We start from the raw sequence: 24,001 nt of genomic DNA, 5'->3' as shown, positions 1-24,001 counted from the left end.
TACCGCGTACGGTTGTGAACATTTTATTGGATTTTGTAACGACCTCGTAATAGTTAAACTATAGGAAACGTGATTAATTTAATTGTACATAGGAATAATCGATTATCCAACAGTATATCTCTCCTGTAGGTGCATTTCTACACGTCCATATTTTTAAATTAAAAACTTAAATATTTTAAAAGTTCAATGATGGGTTGTTTTATATATAATTAGATAGCCTGTGCGTGTGTATGCGAATATAGCTATTAAAATGCGATTTATATTTACTTAACGTCTTAACGGTTAACTGCTGCAGTCAACCGTATTGTTGTGTACTTCCTTTTAATTTATTGTCACCATACGTATACACGGACAAGCGGTACACTGCAGTAGACAAGCACACAACATAGTACACGTCTCATCTATTCTCTTTATAATGAGGACGACAGTCGTGTCAGCGGTACACGCGGTCGGCGCGTCATCGTCTCCGGTCACATTTTAAACTAAACTTTACAACGACAGATCAATACGACGATACGGTTATATTATACTTATATTGTAATATTGTATTATACAGTTGTCCCTTGTCGCCACGACGCGTATAAATTCCGCGAGTACAAGACAAGTTGGACGGGACAAATAAGAAACCGACAAAAACAAGACGACATGTACGACGACGCTGATCAGTGTTCGATCGTGTGTGATCGTATATTAATATATTTATTATTAAAATTCTTCGAGTTACAGAAAACATGTACAGATCCGAAATACCGTAAACTGTTCCTCTAAAAGTACCTACGTGGAAAACTACGAAAATTTATGTCTGCAGACCCTGTCGATGTCAGAGCTAATTTGTCGTATATTAAACATATTGAATTATTTAACAATAAAATATTGAAATTAGATTTATTATAAGTAGGTACGCGAATTGCTTATAGAAAATAACCGTATTTAAAGCAGTAATTCTATTTCTTTTTGTAACTGTAAAGTGTTATTAACGATATAACATTAATAAAATATTTTCAATAAATTCCAATTACAGTTTTTTTTTCATATATGTATATTATAATATACGTCGTACATTATCAGAAATTTAAATATAACAATAATAATAATTTTAAAAATAAAAGAACAAATAGGAATCAATATCATACATTATAATATCTAAATTTATAAAAGAAAAAACAAGGTGAAATGACAAGATAGTCATTTTAAGCTTCTAGTAATTTGTTATGTATTCCTTAATTAAAACATTTCCCATAAAAATATTTTATGGTATATGCTAGAGAGATACCCGTGTACGTTAAAATATTGGATGGGAAATTTCGCATATAATTTGTACCTAGTTTAATGTTTTGTGTAAGATAAATTAAAATATCGGCAGTTTATTGGATTTAAATGATTTCCTATTTTAATTGTATAACTGAAACTGTAAAATAATAAATTCTACTCTTCAATGCAATTATTATAATTATTATGCATGTACATCCAAACGTTTTGTTTTAAATAAAATCAACTCTAAATTCTAATATACTAACTGGTAATTTTTTTTTTCTACTGCAATATATACCTATATCTCATCACACATCGGTATTGTATTACATACCTAGGTACTTACGATTTATTGGCCCTCAATATTTATTTAACAAGTTGGTTTTTGTGATAAATTATAATCATATTATAATATAAGTAAACAGATATGAGATTTTCGTTATTTATTTTTCGTACATTAAATGCTGAACAGTAGGCGTCGCTGGGTTTCAATGCTCGTCAGAGGGAGTTAGGTATAGAATAATAATAAAAAAAACGTTTACTATACTATATTTTAGTTTCATAAAAAAAATGCAATTGTATGCACAATGTTAAATACGTTGGTTTTTCATTCATATTCTCAACTCAAACACGATAGCAGTTAATCAATTTGAATAAATAATTTGATTTTTAAAATCGTATTATATATAAACGGATTGTGTTATACCGTTTATCGAGATCCCAACACGTCATATACGTAGGTGTAATATCAACATACAATATCTACACGGTTTAAAGTTTAAGTCCAAAGTTAATTTACGTTATAAATTATTGATAACAGTTTTTTATTTGTTCGTTGTTTACGATTTTACGATGACAAGATGAATAAAACAAATAGGTACGCCACTTTCCTTCCCCTCACGTCAAATACCTCTTTCTCAACGCTAGAATAGTACGTTCGTACACGTTTATGCTAAACGTTTCAATCGAAACGATCGACGGTGGCTACGTAACGTCTCCGCGGGCTCTTTACCCCTAATCTGGCTATCTATATTATAATAACCTTTACCTATTATTGGCCCGTATTTATTCGTCACGGACGAGTTAGCCCAAAAGTAAGATGCTGACATCAACCCCTGCAGCGATGACTGCGATTTCACGGTACCCGCGATCCCCGGGGGGTATATACTTTACAATATATTATCATATTATTATACTATATTATAATCATCTGCTCGAAATATTTGTGTACAGCGTATACAAGCGTTATTGTATAATTTAAGTCTGTGGCCCGGATGTTTGGTACACACTAAAATCTATATTACGTATATTATACCGAGACACGCATGCGTCTATGAGTTGTCTATTGACTCTATGCCCTTCAAAAAAACTAAATTACACGCGCTGAAATGGTTTTTAAATTTAAACTAACCTTTAATTATTCTTTATTCGCATTAAGTATTTAAAAACAATTGTCATAGCTATAACACAAATTAATTTGTAACCGCATTTTATGTACAAATAAAAATATTTTATCTCTTAGCAGGTGTGTCGATAACCGTTTTTTTTTTTTTGTTTATTTAACTGATTTTATATTTACGGACAATTTTAAACCGATTACGTCTAGACATAATCAAAATTATTCTCATGGTATGAATATGAGAAATTATTTATTGGGTGTATATTAAAAGTCTATTAAAATTGATAATACGTTTTTCCTACCTAACCCCCTCCGTCGCTTTTGATTGGCATACCCCCCACTAAATTTCAGAACAATTAAAAAATGCTTTCAGTATTCTGCGAAAGGTAATACACCTATATTAAGGTTGTAATTTGTATGAAGGTTGCTGCATAAGTCTGAAACGGTATACATACGACCCACGGTATCAGCATACCAATATAACTTATGAGAGAGATCCTATTTATAGTTAAGCCTTCCCAATACAACAAATTATCAGACCCTTCCCCCGACAAGCAAAATCCTGTGTACGCCACTGCAGGGCCGTATACCCATCATTACGTAGAATCGGTATATATTTTACGGTCGTGGTCGTAATGTATTGTAATACGACTGTATATTATAAATTATCATATACCTACCTACAGACAGAGGTAAACCGACACTCGAAATATCAGGGCAGCAATGGGCGCCCGGCTGCGGAACGGGACGTCGCGCAGCAGGTGTGCGTATTATACACAGTACTATGGTACACGTTTAGTACGTATTATTATTATTATCATCATCATCACGGTCCTATGTATTATTATTATTATTATTATATATATTGAATAGTGCCGCGACGAGGCAACCCGACACCCAGGCGTCGACGGACGCCGCCACGGCATCACCGGGACGACGTCGCGTCGTCGTCGTCTCCTGCCGGTGGTGACGAGTGTAACATTATTATATTCGAAATTCGTGCGCGATGCACTCGAAAACATAACGGGTCTCACGATTTTTTTCCCTCTCCCCCGTCGTCTTTGCGTGTTTTTTTCACCCCATAACGTGTGCACTCCACCCCCGTACATCTGTGACCACCACCCGCCCGGGCAGTGTTTACCTGCAGGTTTTTGTGATCGTGTGTACAGGTGAAACGCGTGCAAAGGTTTATTTTTTTTCCGAAGAGAATACCGTTTCTCAGTGCGTTACACATATTATATACACGCGCGTATATACCTATGTAGACAGTTTCGTACCCCGCCCTCCTACCTAGGCCTCACTACTGCTGCTGCTGCTGCTGCTGATGCCCGCCACCGCGCCGCAAACCAACCCTCGCATCGCACAGGTGTTTTTCCAACGAGATTCGTTCGCAACACGACTCGCGGCATTCGTCTTCCCCCGCATTATATTATCATCGGAAGGTATATTGTATTATATGTATACGCGCGTTTCCGACTACAATTATTGGTCGTTGTTCGAATAGAAAACGGATCGAAGCCGCGCGATCATTTTCGCACGTTTGTCGTGTTACGTTTTTTTTTTTTTGTAAATTCGTCTCGTCGACGGCATTGATTTTCGTTCTCCGAAACGAGTAGGTATGCTTAAGCGAGTGGGTACTTCGGACCGATATCGTTTGCGTGCCTCGTATAGACGTGTGTATCGGAAGGTTTTTAAAACATCTTCGTCGTTCAGCGGTGGTGGCTCGATGATAAAAAGAAACCCAGCGGCGGATATTATTGTTGTTATATATTATACTATTTGTCAGATATTACTTCCGCGCGGAAGTCGTTCTGTTCGGATTCGAAGTAGGTAGGTATTGGAAAATAAAACGCGTTTTCCCGCCGTGTGTTATGTGTGTGTATATATATATTTATATATAAATGTTGCGAATTCAATTTATATAATAATAATATATATAAATGGCAAACTATAGATCCGGTATAAGAGGGAAAAAAATATTAAAAAACCGTGTGCTGTTGGTTTCCGAGAATAAAACGCAATTATCTCCGAAAAACAAAATTCCCTCGTCACAGATTTTCTGCGAAAATAAAGTTATATATAGCGTGGTGGGTGTATTTAATACCAATATTATACCCGGCCGGTTCGTTATCGCGACGTCTTGTTAAGGCGCGAGGAGGGACCGATCATGACTTTGTGGAATTATATTTGGTCGACGCTAGTCGCAACACACACGGTACGTCTTCGATTACAGGGTCGATCCGTTGAAGGTGGGTAGCATTTACGACCGTTGATGTCTTATACGACGGGGTAGGTCGGCAACGCGATGTGGGTGGGAGGGTGTGCGCGTTTGTCGAAGCTCACACACGCGTGTGTATAGGTGTACGGTTGTGGATCGAGGGTTGGTGGTGACGGTTCGGCCACAGCGTGGACACGGTAACGACGACGGCAACGCTGTCGGCCGACTGCAACGCGGCGACAAATACGTCGACGCGAAATTTAAATTTTTTTCGTTATCTGTCACGCGCGCATACAATAACAATAACAACAACAATATGTCGTTATGATACTCGCATTTGGGTACGGTGTATAATAACGTATACACACTCACACACACAACACGAGCGCGCAGGCGGCATCGACGACGCGCGAATGCGACCGACGCCGCCGCCGCCAGCCGTAGCCTAGGCGGCGGCGGCGATGCGCGCGCGCGCGCTCGCGCGACGCCTCTGCTGCTGTCGTGCGCTCGACTCGACGCCGCCTCGCCTCACTCACTCATCCCCTTTGCCGCGCACCCACCTCTCACTCACTCACACTCGTTTGATGTCGCTCGCGTCGTATATACGTACCGTATTTATATACACTTTTTCCTCGCTCCTCTCGCTCGCACAACACTCTCTTTCCTATTCTTTCCGAGCGTGCACACACACACACATTACAACACATACAGTTTTTTATTTATTTATTTTATACTCTCTCTCTTCCGCGAGTCACTCCTCGCCTCACTTATTCGCGCACCGCACACGATCACCGCTTTCTCTCTCTCACTCTTTCCTTATCGCGAATATATTATATATATTATATACACTTAGTCAGAGTTCGCGTGTGTGTGTAATATTCTTTCGTATTCTCACCAAAACCCTCCCCTACCCCCTCCCACCCATCTTACGGTACACACACACACACGCAGTTCTCCACCGACTGTGTACCGTCGGTGAATGGCTATTACGCCGCCCACCGACGCCGCCGCCGCCGACCGCGCTGCCGCCCGCCACTGCCGCCGCCGCCGCCGCCGCAGACTACGTCAGTACTCAGTCACTGTACTCGGCGGTTAGTTAGTGAACGAGTGCCGTCCGACGTATTGGTTCTGTGTGTTGCGTGCCGTACGTGCATTGCCGCCGTCCAAAAACGTATCGTTTTCGCGTGTGCGTAATATACTAGACTTTTTCGATACACGAGCGTATCATATTATCATCGTCACTGTGTATAACCTTTTTTACGATATTATTGCAATCAAAAATATTTATTTATTTTTTGCACATAAAATATTATATATTTTATAATTATTAATTATTTTCATTATTTTTGCAATATATTATAACATACAAATCTAGGTATATAAATTGTTACCGCATATTATAGAGCACACGCTTGTACCGCTGTAGTAATATTGTACCGCACGCTCGTCGCCGTTTTGCGTCGTCCTGTCGTAACCTTTCGCCGTCATTCGCACGTCCCGGACGGATTCGTCGCAGTACCATATTAATATTATTATTATGCAGTTGGCGCCGCCGTGCGCACGATAACACCGACAGATAACGGCGGAAACCCGTCTGGTATATAGTGTCGTCCGGTCGTAGGGTAGCGATTTACGCAACGGTGCAATAAATAAATACTATTTATAATCAATGATAGCAGTAATATAATAACAACCGACGGCGATCATCGCTGTCGCTGGACGACGCGGGAAAAGGACGATACGCGTGAAGATTGTCGGACGATGACCACCACCGCTGATAACACCGACGAAGACGATTGCCGACTGGCGCACCACCACTTGCAGTGACTCTTCTCCTGGACGGTATACTACCAGTACATATAGTGATTTCGCTTACGACAGACCGTGTACATCACTATCATCATCATCATCGTTATCGGTAAAACCGCACGCGGTTCAGATGTCGGCTGGCGCCACCGGTTCGTAGGCGATGTCAAACGACACGTGATCGACAGTCGCAATCGATCGCGACAACCACAGTCATTGTTAACGACGGCATAATAAATGTCTTCGTCGTCGCCCATATCATCTTCGTCGCCATCGCCGTCGCCGTACTACCATCATCAACAACAGCAGCATCAACAGCAACAGCAACAACAGCAATATAACAACCACCATCAGCAGCAGCTCCAACACCACCTGCAGCAACAACACCTGCACGCGGGAGGCTCGTCGGCGGCAGCCAACGCGGCCGTCAACAGCATTCTGCTATCGCCGTCGGCAGGTGCCGGCGTGACGTCCGTCGGACTGTCGCCATCGCAGGGTGTCGGCGGCGGTGTCGTTGGAGACATGCAGCAGCAGCAGCAGCAGCAGCAACAGGCCTCGACGGTAGCGAGTGCGGTAGCGGCCACGACCACTTCGCTGTTGCAACAGTGCTGTTCGCCGCCACCATCGTCGGGATCGTCGTCCAGCGTTGTGTTAAGAAAAGGTATATGCACCGACCAAGTACTGTAATTTGTAGTTAGGCGTGATACGAGTTGTATACATTGTATTTTAGTAATAATATTTTAATACGTTAGGCGCATTACGGGCACGTATTATTATTATTTATTGTCGTCGTCTGCGTCATCGTGCGAAGTATGAAATCGTAAGCATTTAAGTCGTCGTCGTCGTCGCGGCCAGCTGTTATAAAATTTAATTATAATAATATATGCGGAGCTCCCGAGTCAGCGGTCGCCGTTCGTGAAACGCGCGCGTAATCGATCTTTCCGCAAAAGCGAGATCCCCACTACCCCTCCACCTCAATCACAACATCGCCGCCTTTGTAACGACATTGTTACAATGTAACTATTATTATGTTATATTATAAATGGTTGTGTATAGATACGAGAAAATCATCGAATCGTGATCCCAATAATATAGGTGTACGCTTAGCTCACCCAATATATTATATATTATCATATCGAGTAACGCAGTTTGGGGATTACCGATTAGCGTAGCGTAAAGTATGGGGAACGTGCACAGTATTGAGTTTGGTTTTCTGCAACACCTGCCCGTAAAAGTAATAATACTATTATAGCGTTATTTTAGTATTGCTGTGCGTAGAGTGCAGGTTGTGTCTAGAAACTCTCTCTCTTATTCGATACCATATTATATATTATATTATATTATTATCTTGTTCGTGTTTATATTTATATATATATATATGTATTAATAAAGAGATGGCGCGCGGAAAGAGAGGCGGCGGCGGTGGTGGCGGAGGAGAATGTCCGCGAATGCTCGCCACGTCCGTTGCGTAACGGCCGTCGTCGTAACAGGCGAAAGTTTCTCCACGCGCGTTTTATATCCGGTCGCCGCCGCCGCCGCAACAGCACGAAATCTTTCTCTGCGAGCCCGAACGAGCATTACAGTGTGTCTGTACGAAAATCGAATATAATATTTTCCTGCAAAAATCGCAACGTCGAAATGCATTCCAAAAAAAAAAAAAATTCAAATTCGGTTTAAGTCTACACATAGACAAGCGCATTCGCTGCATCACAATAATATTAATATTAAAGTTTGCGGATCAAATTATATTGCAAGATTGTGTAATAATTTTTTTTCAATTTTTCGCGAATTTTTCGAAATCGAATCAACACATCGTCGCATACAATCCCGCAACAACGGTTGTGATACTAAAAACCTCCTTCACGTTCCGTGTACAATCCCCTTCCACAAATAAATAATATTATTATTGCGTATTATTGTGTATTAAGTATATATTATTATAAATATTTTTATTGTAACAAGGCAGTTATCGTATAATGAACTTATTATTATTAATATTATCACATATTATTATTATGTTTATGTGTAACGTCGAGTTGTGTGGTTTTTTTACTTTCGTCTTCGCGTTTCCTTTGCACCGTCGTCGTCGGTACTCGGCGGCGCCCGCTGCGGTTTGCGCACGTTATAATATATAATAATATTATAAGTGTATTTGCGCGGAGAAAGTCTTGTCGTCGCCGCTTGCGTAATTCCGTCACCAGAAAATGTGTTTGGAAAAAAAAATAAATCGTATACTGTTCGCGTTCTCCGCAGCAGCATTCGCGAACGGCTATAACGGTATTTTCTATATAATATTATTACGATTATTATATGCAAAACGACTTGTATTGCGCGGGCGCGATCCGCAAAATAAAAACTCAACAACAAATTACGTATACCATTGATTATAAATGCTACATAGTATATTCTATATACCTAATACCAATTATAATACTGCATGGGCGTAACTAGGATTTAGTAGTCGACTTTTGGAAAATCAGGGATCAAAATAAGCCATAGAGTTTTAAAAGGTCAGCCACTGGTCATTAAAAAATAATTCTCAAAAATCAAACAAAAAACAATAAAATAATTACAGCATGGTATTTTTTATTCTTCAGTGAGCACGTTCAATATTTTATGATTGTATATAATTTCTCTATATCCAAGAAGCCAATATACTTCTAAAATACCATCGTCATGAATCTTATTCTCTCTCTATGTTTATAGTATTTATAGCTAGATCTTTAAATCCTATTTTGTAATATGGATGGTCGACATTATAACGTATGTTTTAATTTTCCGTATACGAGGAATAGCTGAACCAATCATGTATTTTATATTATATTGTCGCGCGACGCTACGGTTGTTTATCCAAAACATAAAATAATAAATTAAACGTCAGAAAAAAATGATATGATATGTACTACTTATACGTTATATAATCATCAATAATTGTTATATTATACACATTGAACACACGACAAAGCTTTTTTGTAATGTATCAGCAACCCTTAAATTATACGTAAAAAGTCCTCTTATAGTTATGCAGATAATAATACTGTATGTCTTTATTTAATCAATGCGAATTCACTAAACGGTCCCAGTTTCGTGAACAATTTTTAGGGAAATTCAGTCGAATTTTTGAATTCCCGAGGTTAATCGTGTTGTTGTTATCATTGCTATTATTATTATAGCAGCGGGGCGCGTACAACCCGATAACGACCGATAACTCCTCAGTGTAAAATTCGATATGATTGGACTTAAATAATGTACGACGACGACGACGACGACGACGACGACGACGATAATAAACGATAATTTTATACGGAATAACAGTGTTCGCTGGTTTCGCCATTTCGCGCGTATAACCAACGAATTCTTCGGACGTTACGTTGGACGCCGCCGCCGCCACCGTATAATATTACGGTGATGTGATAATTATTACGACGCCGACGCGGCGTTGTATTATTATTAACCACCTTGGAACGGTGGCGGTGACGAGTGTGGGGGGATCGCGGGTAAGCCGAAACGATTTCCACGAGCTTTCGTTCGTCCGACTGTGGTCCATAACAGTGACAGTGTCTTGTAAAATATTATCGAAAATTTAAATAAAATGCACAATATACAATCGGAAAATCATGAATATATTTAACAAACAACGGTGGCAATCTTGTGCATATTATTATCTTAATATTATATTATACGACATACGTGCACACGGAACGCATGTGCGTATTAAAAGAAAATATAATAATAATAATCATAATAATAGTAATGGGTATAAGTATAGGTATTATATTATACGTCAGTGGACAAAGTCGTCGTCGTCATTGTTGCTGCAGCCTGTACATTTTATTATCATCACATAATATAATATTATATACAGTTAGGCGCGTACGTTATATCGAAAACGCCCAACTCAAATATGTACAGGGTAGAACAGATGAGATTATTGCGCTGAAAGGGTTAATATAATATAACCCCGAAGTCGTATTTTCGTTTACAGCCCTTTACCAACCCCTTCTACCTCCCGGCTGTTTTGGTTTCCCGCGGTCGTGCCAGACGATCATAACCGCGGTAGACGCGTGCAGATCACTACCTGCACGCCGTCACGCGTTCTCCACTCAACACAAAGTGTGTCGCGCAGGACATCTTGCGAGAGGCATTTATTGTACCGCGTTATCGGTTATATAGTTTTACGGTCGGTTTTATGACGCCGGCAACGGTTTCCGGCCCAGTGTACTATATTGTTATAATAATATGTCTAAATAATTGTGCGCAAGGTAAGGGCGTGTGTGACGATGTCGCGCGCACGCGCATGTCAATATTATTATTATTATGTGCGAATGAAAAATAATATATAATATCATGTGATTGTCGGCCGTAGGTGTTGTATATTATTGTAAAACATACATAATAATATATTGTAGTAAAATTAAGTCCAAAGGTTGACCTTAGTTAGTTAATGAAAAAAATTGTCTCACGTTAAAACAATAAGTTCAACTAATAAAGTTTAAAGTTATAATAAGGAAAAAAATAATATTAACCGAACTTGGTTAAAATAAGTTAATTAATTTTTTTATGTCCATTTTGGTCACACATATAGATATAGTGATAGCTGTGCAACTTGTATTTTATTTTTAAATAGGTAATAACTAAATATTATATTAAAAATAAATCCTACTATTCCTTTGTGGTTTAGCCAATTACAGTTTAGTAGCACATTTATAGTGTCGACTAAATTATTTAATGAAAAAAAATTATTTTTCCATTTTTATTTAAAATAATTGTACCTAAAAAAATAACTAAACAAAAAAAAAATTAACCAACTAGTTGAGCTTAAAATTAAAAAAAAAAATGCTTTAACTTTTTATCTAGTTATATTTCCATCTTTATTCAACACTATATTATATAATAATTCTGCCGGTACCATACTCTAATCTCAACGGCGATCGGTAGCCAATGTATTGCGATGTGATATACGCGCACACTGGTATCATATTATTGTTATAAATGTTTAGTGCAACAGAGCCGAAAAACATGCACACAGACAAACACATATACCTCCATCTATGAGGTGGCATTCGACCCCTGCAGATGGTTTTTCCGCGAGTCATATATAATTTTATACCAAGGCGGCAAGGTTGGCTCCAATAACGTCCCGTCGGCGATCGGAGATTAAAATAATATTTTAAGTTTGGAAGTCTGGTTATCCGTCGTTATTGTCGTAGTTTTCTGAAGCATTTACCGTTCTTTACTTGTACATATCCACTGCCAGGACGACCAAAAAAAGTACCTCACGCGTTTAATGTTTCTGTGATATATAGGTTTTTCGTTTCCGATTTCTCTTTCACTAACTTCCTATCCGCGATTTTACGTGTTTTAATATCACTGCATTATTACGAATCGACGAATGTGAATAAAGTTGTAACATGTATTATATGGTTACAATATGCGTGCAGTGGGGGTGAGGTACAAAACAATGATAATAATCGTTCGGATATAGATAAAATATGTAAAAAGAAATGCGTCCACGTTCTTCGGGGTCGAATCAGAGGAGCTTCGCTACCCCTAACCCAGGACAGGGAAAATGAATTGTTTTTCGCCGTGTACAACCGCGGCCACCACACCGCCACGGCACGGCACATTTTCCCTATATTCGTATTTGTATACATTTACCTATACGTATACCTATAAATTATATAATATTACGTGAGTCGTATTTACATGATAAAATATAGACGACACGAATGTACACACTCACACATACACACACTCACTGTCGACGTGAACCGTAAAATTAAAAAAATATTGTTTCCTGTGCAATGTCAATCAAAGTGCATTATTAATGTGGCGGCGGCACTGTAATGTGAAAAACATAAAAACCTCGTTTCGCATAACATATTAAAATATATATTTTAATAATGTGTAATATCTCGATAATATTTCGTTAGTATAGGTAAAATTCATAATATCTTTTATCATCATTTATCATTACACTTTAACTCATTCCTTATTATTAATACTGTAAATAAATACCCAGGTTATGCAATATTACGTGAACGCTTTAAATGCTTTTCTGTGTGCTCGATATTTGTTTACGTCGAGGTATGTTCTTTGATGTTCTGTAATATCATCCCTGGACGATTGAATATTATTATCCGCAGTTTCGTTCATATACGCAATATATATTAGAATTCATATTACATGATAGATGTTATCTAACATACAATATTTGAGCAGAAACCTAAAGCTATATGATTTATTTGCACACGTCATGCTACTATACAGCATACATGTATAATATAAACGCGTGGGTTGTGTCCAACTCGTTTCACCCGCATGTGTAGTACGGTTGTCTCCGTATTTCAAGTGCGTAGCTTGGCATATTTACGTTCAGCAATTCTCATTTAGCTTCGTTAGTGTTTTAATATTAGAGTAAATTTACCTATTTTAGAACTTAAAGGTATATACATATATATATATATATATATATAATGTGCTGTGGTTTATTGAAGTATATTATTCCAATATTTTAATTTTTAATTAAAATTTGAAATAAAACACTTTCAACAACCCACAGAATATTTTGTTAGGTACATTTTAAGTTTCATGATAGTAAATTCACTCTTTGCTATTAACACTATCAAAGCTAAATGAGAGAAATAAAGCTAAATGAGAACTGCTGAGCGTAAATTTGCAATGTCACGTGGTAAGACTTTTAAGACCGGAGACAACCCAAAATGCGGGTGAGACTCCTCTTAATTAACTATTTGTGTGGCTATCGATTCCTGGGTTCCTGACTGAGCATGTGTGAATGGGGAGGGCTTTGCGTGTTACATGGTCACGTAATTTGCATTACAATTTTTGAACGTTTGTAGTTTTTGGCGTCGCTAATAAGGTGATGAAAGTTTTTGATGTTTTCAATGTGCTCAACAGCCAAATTTTGATGCAGTAAAATTTCTTACCCGCTATGAATATTATACAACGTAATAATAATAATATACTAACAAGTGCACGTAGATCGATTAAACTCTAATCAATTTTACAGATTTTTCTTTTTTTTTCCACGCAAATCTACCGCTGTCGTGGTGCCAAGCCTAAAGTTCAAAATTAAACAATTCATTTTCCTCTTACAAGTCTCTTTTGAATAATACATTATTTATTATTTATCTTATAGAGTCTATCTCGAACGGAATCCGTGACAAATTCGTATTCTGTTTGATATGTTTTTAGAATTTTAACCCGATGTTCGTATCTCAGTCCGAAATAGATTAGTCTGATACACGTTGATACCAGGGACGGATCTAGGGAGGCACTGCCCCTCCCTCCCAGAAATATTATTTCTTCAATTTTTTTATTATACTACAGATCCTGATATTACTATATTCTAATGATAGATATGTATGATAAAATAATATATAAAATATATCATACATATATATATGTAGACCAGACCGTAAAAATATCCTAGATATGCTACTGCTGTAGACTGTGAATCCTATATTGTACAATATAAAACAATTTTAATTATTCAATTAAATGTAATTAGTATATTGAATAATATTTATGTCGAAAAAAATTGTTCCCCCCGGATTTTTGTCCCTGGTTGATAGACACTGCAAAAATGACCATTTTTATCTCTCCACATAACTAATGCAGTATATACCTAGTTTGTATGGTCAAATTTGACCATTGACGATACTAGTATATATATTATTATACAATGCCATATTGGTAATAGATTCAAGTAATCAACAATCAAAATGGCTACGTGTACATTTGATTTTACGCCACTAGCACAAAAGCTGCAGAAATGCACTGCAATAAGCCTATATACCTAATATTATATTGTAATAATGTAATGTATACGACAGACGCAAATTATCGAACACTATTATAATCGTCCGTCCGTATTTAGTGCATTTCTGGTGAACATTCATATAAATATTTTGTTTGTTTGTTATTATTATTTTCGTCGCCGGTGCACACAATAATCGTTAACAGATTTAGTATTTCCATCTCGTGTAACCCCTCCCCCCCGAACGGTACTTGGCGACGGTAGTGTGCGTGTGATTTAATAATTTTATTGTTGTACGATACGTAAAAAAAATAATATATTTCGTACGACGCCCGCAAATCACGAATCGTGCGGAAAATCCGCGCGCGCCGCGTCCGCTACGACCCGGCAAAACGATAAAATTGTTGTACATATATTATGCTCCGCGCGCGTAACGGTATGTACACGATCGGCGACGGCGGCGGTCAGCTGTTGACTCCCCGCGACCCTTCACCCGAGTACACCCGCAACCGTTACCGTTCGGCGGCGGCGGTGCGCGACGACAAAATGTACCGTTATAATATTATTATTATTTATACGCACACACAGTATAATATTATTATAATGTTAATATAATATTTTTTATTAAAATACTCCGTTATTGTGTTCAGACATTCTGTACCAGCACATCGCCGTTTCATCACTCGTCGGTACCTGTTAAAATTCAACCGGAATGGGTATAAATGTATAATAATAACGATAACGATAATGCATTTAAACACGTTGGTCAGAACACCTATTATACTTTACAATCGCCATAATAATCAAAAATGTTCGCTGCCAGTCACTATAGTCACTACCTCCCCAGAAATCGAGTTTCTTTCACCTGGCAAGTTTTTAGCAGGCGTCAAATAATGAACGAGACAGAGGAAATCGAAAAATAAAAAGAATTTTTATCGACAGCCTTTTCCCGCCAAATTTTCCTGCCTTGTACATTTCACGACAATGACACGATGTGATCCAAATATGAAAACAGTTAAATAGTGTTATAAGTTGTAGTTTATATAAGTATATGACTTACAATTATAGTTATGACACGTTAAAATGAAATACCGACTAGGGTTAATTTCAGCTTTTGAAGATAACTGCAAGTGGTAAAATATACATCTAGCTTAACTTTTCACATAGTTCAAATGATTTTTTCGTTTGTTTTGTTAAAGGTTATAGGTAATATCGAAAATTCCTGATGATGCTAAATTTCATGAACATGCGTAATAAGCATAACATTATATTATTTAGTAGATTTAGTACATTGGAGAAAATTTGGCGAAAAACGACTGTCGATATTAACGTAGGTGCATCATACGCAATTATTGTATTTTGCCAGTTCCACGGCCAAACACGACAGTATGTGGTGTATTTGCGTCACTTCATACTTGCGTTATGTGATCTGCACGTGAATGCAACAAAATATACAGCGACGGCTCTCAAAAGCAAAATATAACAATTGGCATACATCATATATAAGACCATCCCGTGTCACGTTGCGGGCGGGCGAGCCATGAAAGGTCTGAAAGGTCGCACTGATATAATACGTCGCGAATGCATTACCTATTATTGCATTAGCTGGGTACAATGCGCACGATAATAAATAATAATATAATATTGTCGTGTCTGATAATTTCGCGAGACGATCATCGGCGGCGCCGCGCGTAGTATTACAATAATATATTTTGTGGCCGTAATGTACATTGTACGCGACGACGGACAAATTAAATCATATGATATTTTACTGAACGCGATAAAAGGCGCATAAGGGCACATAAGGAGAATAGGCACTGCGAACACTGATTCCAACTTATACAGTGAAGTTCTTTTGTGGCAACTGATCATTAATAATAACATTATGTTATATTGGAAATACGAGAAATTGTTAAATTATGCTGTGATGTATGGTTAATATGATATTTAGGTATTTAAATAAAAAATAAAATTTGAATTTCTCAAATTGTCCTAGATATCTTGGAGCATATCACTGCTTGCATGGTTCATAAAATAAAATGTGGATAAAATAATAGTTCTGTATTATTAAAGTAGGTACTATAATAGTAGTACCTAACTTTGTGTGTAAAGAATAATATAACGTTTTTCTGCTTTCAATTTCTCAACTTAGCGTCAATTCCTGTAGGGTGGCGGAGGCATTTCTCACCTATACCAATTACTAGGGTACATACCTACAATCTACGTGTATTTTTATTGTACATCAATATTATATTATTTAATCCTATACAATTACGTTATTTTATTAATTCTGCCTCGTTTTTCCTGGGTATTTGCAAAGTGGTATCGAGCAAAGTTTTGTGCTGTAGAAAATAATTGTTTGCATTGTTGATACTTAAAATCGTAAATGTAGAAAAATGTTATTATATATTATTATATAGCCATAAAAGCACCAAGTTGGTAATAAGAATAAACACAATATGACTTCTTTCATCTATAAATAATTAAATTAATTAAAAAAACTTCAAAAGTTTTGGTCAAACATTTAGTTTTTGATATTAATTTGTATTATATATTAAACAAAGTATTTTAAAGTATTTTATTTTTATTTTTAAATTATTAGGTATGCTGCTTTATACAATATACGATGAATATTTTATACATTAATTAAATCCTCTTTAGGTAGATGGTTAAAAAAAATTGTGATTTATTTTGGGTCTAGTTGTGGAGTGTGTAAATGGAGAGAGTAAATGGCAAAAAGAGGTAAGGTGAATACGTATTGAAAATGGGGACTGAAACCGGCCATCTTACAAGAATCATGGGTGTATTTAAATATATAACAAATTAAAATATATTGCAAAACATTTTCTGAAGGGCTCGTCTAACCTAACCTGTCGATGTGGCGTCGACAAAAATTCTTAGAATATACCTCTGTTAGTTAATACGAACTACAGTATAGGTAGCTAAATAGAAACGAATTTATTTGTAAACTTTCGACTAGCGAACCTAAAAACAACTTGGGGTTTTACAACTATTAGTTTTTCCGGATATTATACAATGCGCAGATTCAGGCAATTAAAAATGGTCCAAAAGTTATTGTTTATATATTATTATTGATTGGAAATGTAGTGTAGTATAGAGATATTTAAGTGTAGTATCGGGAGAATATTTAGTATAATATCAGATTTTTCAGTATCGTTTTCGTGAAATTAGTGGAAAACGTTTAAAAAATGAATCTCTACAAAGAATACGACTTTTTACGTCATTAAACACCGCCAGTTTGATACATTATTTTTATTTTTGATTACGGGTATGACACGTCTTGTGTATAGCAGGTAGAAAATTATTTTTTTTAAACGTAACCACCGCGGCTGTTTATTCAAATGTCTATTTGGTATCACAGTCAGTGGTTAGTGGCGTACCTAGTATTTCAATATCATTCGTTTAACAAATTACGAATTAGTACCCCTAGATAAACTAACAAAAGTACATTTTACACATTTGCATAAAAAATAGTATATATTATAATTTGTTATTGCAATTTAACTATTATTTTTTATTTATTGCATTTCATAAATTGTCATACAAACTTTACAAATAGCCCACACTTATTTTACCAATATTAGTTATATATTATATTAAAGAGGTTATGTGTATATAGTACATGAAAAGATTATTCCATTAATAATTAGTTGGGAATATTATTAATGTAAATTAATGTACAAAAATCTAAACCTTGTGAACTTATCGCACACTGTAGAGCATAAATAAACACAATCTGTATAATATTGGTGAACAGAGTATAATATTATACATAATAATAATATATAGTGTGTAACACTGTAGCTCTATTTATTTTAGCCAAGGCACTTGAAAACCAATGGTATAATGTATTAGTTTAATATCATTTCATAGGAAATAGTAAAGAAATTAAAAAAAAAAGATTATAGGCAGGAATATAAAAATAGTTTCTTTTATTGTCAGCCATCCGTTGAACATTTAATATTCATGGTTAAAATAAACCATAACAAACATAATATAGTGGTATGAGTTGTAAATAATTATTTTAATATTTATAATTATTTTTATAGATACACTATATTAAGATTCTATAGAAGCCTATACAATTTTTAAATTATTGTACATGTACAAACTTGTTCAAACAAAATTCTCATATTTGGTTATGTCAGATTAAGATCCACATAATATTGAGGAAAAAAGCTGTGAGTCAGCTGACCTCCTACCGCCATATTCCCAAGCCCACAGCATCATACCCGTCTTATATAGTTATTAGTTATATATATATTTATATTAATCAATTAACTGTGTCAACATACTCAATGTTTTTACAGCGTTACATCAAAAATATTACAAATAATACAATAGAGAAATATTTTCTTTGTTAAGTGCTGATGGGTGGTCGTGATTTTCTAGAAATATATTTTGGGGTGGACGTGGAAGCTTTTTAATTTATTTGTTATTCGTGTTGATATGTAGGGTAATCCTATGTCGTTGTGAGTTGTGAGCTTTTTTTTTTTTGTCACGTGATCCATGCTATTCTCGAGAATTTATTTTGGAGAAATTGTAGTTTTTTTAATTGTTGTTTGGGATGGAGCATCCTATACTGGACAGTGGGCATACGCAATAATAAATTGCCGTTCATATTAGATAGTAAAGAGTATTTCATTTGAAAGGTTGAGCTGTGATTTAGTAAGGGTTCAGAATATACGTCCTTGTTTATTTTTTAGTTAATGTGATATAGTTGTATTAATTATTACCATTTACATGCACTGGACAACTGTAACAAATTTCTGTTTCTCTTGACCGGGTTCACAAAGGCCGATGGTCAATTTCGCTGACCCTGCAGCTATTATGTACACTGCTGTTGGTTATCTGTTTTATTGATTGTTTATCCTTTATCGTGCGCATACAGATACTACATACAAGTAGTATAAAACGTTGAAGATTTTATTGTGTAAATAATTTTTGGAATTTCAGGACGGCGGGACGTCAATGATGGAGATGTGAAAATACCAAACATTATAAAAAATATATTATCCTTTCTTTTCGTAATAAAGTGGTGTGAGAATCTGAGCCAGCCTCACTTGCTTCATCCGACAAATGATAATTATACGCATAGTCGTCGTCTTCGTGGTGGCCGCATCCACCCAGCGCTTTTTTTCTCGTTTTACCGTTGCGCTTTCACTTTACTCCCCGCTCAAACAGTAAACGCCATTCACTCGCGCTCTCCCTCGCCGACATTATCACGTCAATGTGCCCCCCTCTTACCGACTCATTACACATTAAACCTTATTTCGTACAATATTCAAAAGAGTCGGGGTGGGTATATGCGTGTGTAGGCAAGTATATAATATTATATAGTATGTGTTTGTGTGTGTGTGTGTGTGTGTGTGTGCGTGTGTGTCTGTGCACGCGTAACGAACGCCGAGTAAAAAGTTGCACACTGCTAATATAATATTATATATATACCCGGGGATTGCATAACACAATATTGTTATTATTATTATTATTATCATTAAATGTATTTTTTTCATAATAATAAAAGACAAAACCCGCTGCCGAATCGACGGCGGGTGGTATATTATTATGTATATACTATTTATGGAGTTAATAGTAAATATATATAGTCAAGTATGCGCATCTATATATATAGAAGTGTAAGTACACATAAATATACACAGTCAGTAATATACGCTAACGGTTTTTTTTTCTTAGTACCGTTTTAGAAAGTAGGTAGTCGTCGACGAGACTTTTTTAATTTTATTTTTTAATTGCATCGATATGCGCCTTGTACGACTGTGGCGTTTTTGTTACAATATTTCGCCTATTGTTGTCGCCGTATCCGATAGTGTGTGCGTGTGTGTGTGTGTAGTATACTTGGTTACGCATAGTATATACTCAGGGGCTAAGGCTCTGGTTGTGAGTTTGTGACTATCAGGTTATCACACGCATAAGCCCACAAAAATTGTACAATATCTCGTGTTTTCCGTGTAATATATCATCAACGGACAGAAAAACCAAGATAAAGAATTATTTAGAAACAGTAGTTATGATAAAATACCGTGTATAGAATATTATACGAAATATGATCTTCCAAAATAAATTAAATTTTGTTTCTCTTTCCGTCGTATATACAGCATAATATTATAATTAGATCGTATCGATTTGATATAATATAGGTATCAAGATATCACAAATATAAACATTAGTGCCATAATTGATTTAATTCATAATACATCTTACAACTCTCATTGGCCGTTGCTATAGTCTAAACCGTTGTAGGTTTTATGTGGGTAGGTATTCATCGCTTTTTTTCAGCAATTTTCATTTTACCCGCGATAAGTACATTAACACCGATCGATTGTCCTTGGTGGCTGTCCAGCGTACCCCCCTCCACCAATACACACACACACACACACACACATACACACACACTCATCTATCCGACTTAGGTCATCACCCCGGAAAACCTTAGTATCCACCCACAACTCCTCTATATATATATAATAACATTGTAGGTATATTATGCGTCATAAGGTTTGATAGTCTGATAGGTCGACCTCAACTCGATTAATGTGTTGTTTTCTAAAATATCGAATGATCAGATAAAAAAAAATGCTTTTTCAACTGCACATTTTAAGATGGTAAAATTTAAAAAAAAATGCATTATTAAACGAACAATAATGTATCAAATCATTATGTAATCATTTCTTTTTCCATTATGTGTGCATAATCTGAAATCGCGAAGAAATTTTTTCGTGAAAAAAAAAAATAAGATAAGCTTGCCTTTCTATAAAGCTGCAGTGGACCGAATTGTAGATACAAAATGAATACACCTACAGGTAATAGGTATTTTATGCTGTCGCAGTATTTCCGGGTTTTTTTTTTATTGCGATGATTATACGATTAGGAGGGACGATGACGATTCCCGCGAATCCGCTATAATATCCGGTTTCCGGCTGATCGACTTTATAATATTATATTGTAATGCCCGAGGGGTGAGGCGTAGTCGTGCGGCGCGGGCATACGTCGAATCTATTTAACATTATGTTCCTCGGTCATCCAAGTTCCTCGTCCAAAGTGTATGTATTTGTACGTTTACGATGTGTCGACGTAATACGAAATAATAATAAAAACAATTTAAGAAGAAAAAAACCTATCGATAACGTAACGGTTTTGAACACGAATGTAATGTACCTCTATATAATTATGCATCGTTATTATACATCGTACTCGTACACTGCGGCAGCGACGACGGAGAATGAGAAAAAAAATAGCGAATAATAATTATATACATGGAAATATTATGTATCGTATATTATGTATATATACAAACACTGTTAAGTAGGTACAGTAATATTATTATGTACGATCGAGTCGCGAGTGGAGAACGCTGTAAAATCCTTCTGAAAAGCGAACCAAGTTTGATCGTTTGAGTAGGTATATTAATAATCTTACAATACATTACATAAGTTTCTTCTCAAGTCGCCGTGCTTCGCGTTTCGGATAGACATAATATTTTATTACTCGTACGCACGTCGTAATTCGACGACGACGTAAATAATAATTACGCTCTCGTTTTATTCCGCGAAATGCACCAGTGCGGTACTGTGGTGGGATTTCCGCGATCCACTTCTCGCATATTACTCCGTGACAATAATTATTATTGAATACAAACCGCCAAAACAATAATAATACAAGTCGATAAGACAAGTGGTGGACGGAGGATAGATGCTAAGAATTGTATAAGACTTTCGTAGTTTCGTTCGCGTCGTCAAGAACTCGGCAAAGGTGTCGTTTTTCGAACGAGAAAGATAATATTGCGTTCGGTACACGTCAAATAATTAAATCGCACAATGTATAATATGATATGATATTCCTATATCGAGTACTGCTGTTTTCTGAATGCTAGTTCTGTACTGTGCCATGTTGCACAGATCACCCACCGCTTTACAACAACAGTAATAATATTATATTATAATAATAATAACATGATTGTTGCAGTGGCGCCATATATACTTGTAAGTAAGACTTCTACGATTTTTCAGAAGCATCGTTATCTGTTTAGATGGTCGTATTTAAATCGTCATCATTTTTAGAATCTAAATCATCCTTGAGATACATCAGGATTTTCCAAACAAACGTTTTACGATTTTCATTATTGAAAGTTCAAGCCATACGCGCCATCGTATCACAAAGCACATCCGACAAGCTTACCCATTTTTCCAATAGTTAAAAATAGTTAAAGAAATCTAAATATAAGATCTGATTGAACAAAATTAATGTTGAATACATTTTTCTAAAAACATTAAAAGCATCTACTGGAATATTTTTAATATTAGGTATTAGTATAAATATTTGGTAAAAACTTTATCCGATCGTTTTGTAAATAGAACTATAGAAGACTAATATATTTCAATAAACCAAAAAATAGTTTAACCAGGACATTTTATTTGTGGAGTTTTGTTGTTGCCTGCAGACTACAGTGAACCGTTATGATGTCAAATGTGATATTACTCTTCATACTATAACTATAGTTATGTCAAATGAATGATACATTACATTACTTCATCTCTTAGGGTTTTCACCAGATATTTGTTTTTACTTTGTTAAAGTGACGCGATTTAAGTGAGACACAAATCTGTTTCTTGGGACACTACCGGTGACGATTGTATACCCATGAGTCGCGCGTTTCAATAAATAAATATGTACCTATACTAATATTATTGTAATACGATGCAAGTGGTGCACGCTAATTCCCGTGCCGGGCCAACAATTATACGATATAATTGTGTCCCGATAACAATTTGTGTCTATTAAATTATGTTTTTATTTTATTATATTGTTTATAAGATATTGGTGGTCGCGTATCTCTCGGTCTATTACATTAATATTATAAAGTTATCATAATCAAACTCTGAAGCATTAGTGCATTACTTTTAATGAATCGTATACTATATATAGTGTGTATACTTTCAGTTAGCGCTATACGCCTATACATTTATATATTTATACACCAACACTATGCTAAACATAAATTTACACTCATCCGATCGTACTTATCATTCACATTTTTTATTTCATATATCTACACAAAATTAATACCATTTCAGTCTTAGGAGTCCAAAAATGAAAAAAATTGCATCTTTTATTGAGTTGCCCGTATATATTATTAAAATAAAATGATATCGTGGTGCTAAATTTAAATATCATAATAAATAAAACTTTAACCAGCTTAAAGTTGAGTCTTATACTTCTATTGGGCAGTCCTAACCTAACCTAACGTATAAATAAAATAATTGAATGGAAAATAATGTTTTTACATTGGGATAGAATTGGTATACATTTCGTTTTTTATGTTCTTAAATGAATTTACGACGTTTATATACATTTTTTTGTATAAGTTTCAAATGCTTTTTTACAATCCTAACTATATAAAATGTATTTTTTATTTATATGGAAATTAAAAATAAATATTATAATTATTTTTCCAACAGTTACGGTTACATTTTTAATACTTGAATCGTATAATCATTAAGAAATATGT

At 35.9% G+C, this 24,001-nt stretch overlaps 1 protein-coding gene across 4 annotated transcripts in view; it reads left to right on the top strand.

Moving 5' to 3' along the window:
* Nucleotides 1–24,001, top strand: part of LOC100162388 (probable nuclear hormone receptor HR3) — a 75,543-nt gene that overhangs the window by 25,952 nt on the left and 25,590 nt on the right. For 2 of the 4 annotated variants that reach the window (XM_008191531.3, XM_003240827.4), the window contains exon 1: nucleotides 5,932–7,335. The exons of the other annotated variants lie outside the window; for them this stretch is intronic. In XM_008191531.3, the coding sequence (XP_008189753.1) occupies nucleotides 6,912–7,335 (424 nt within the window). In that variant the 5' untranslated portion in view covers nucleotides 5,932–6,911. Of the gene's footprint in view, nucleotides 1–5,931; nucleotides 7,336–24,001 lie in introns of those variants that run through there. 4 annotated transcript variants of the gene reach the window in all.

Source organism: Acyrthosiphon pisum, chromosome X (assembly GCF_005508785.2).
Source record: "Acyrthosiphon pisum isolate AL4f chromosome X, pea_aphid_22Mar2018_4r6ur, whole genome shotgun sequence".
NCBI classification, from domain to species: Eukaryota; Metazoa; Arthropoda; class Insecta; order Hemiptera; family Aphididae; genus Acyrthosiphon; species Acyrthosiphon pisum.
This window is presented reverse-complemented; position numbering and strand designations above follow the sequence as displayed.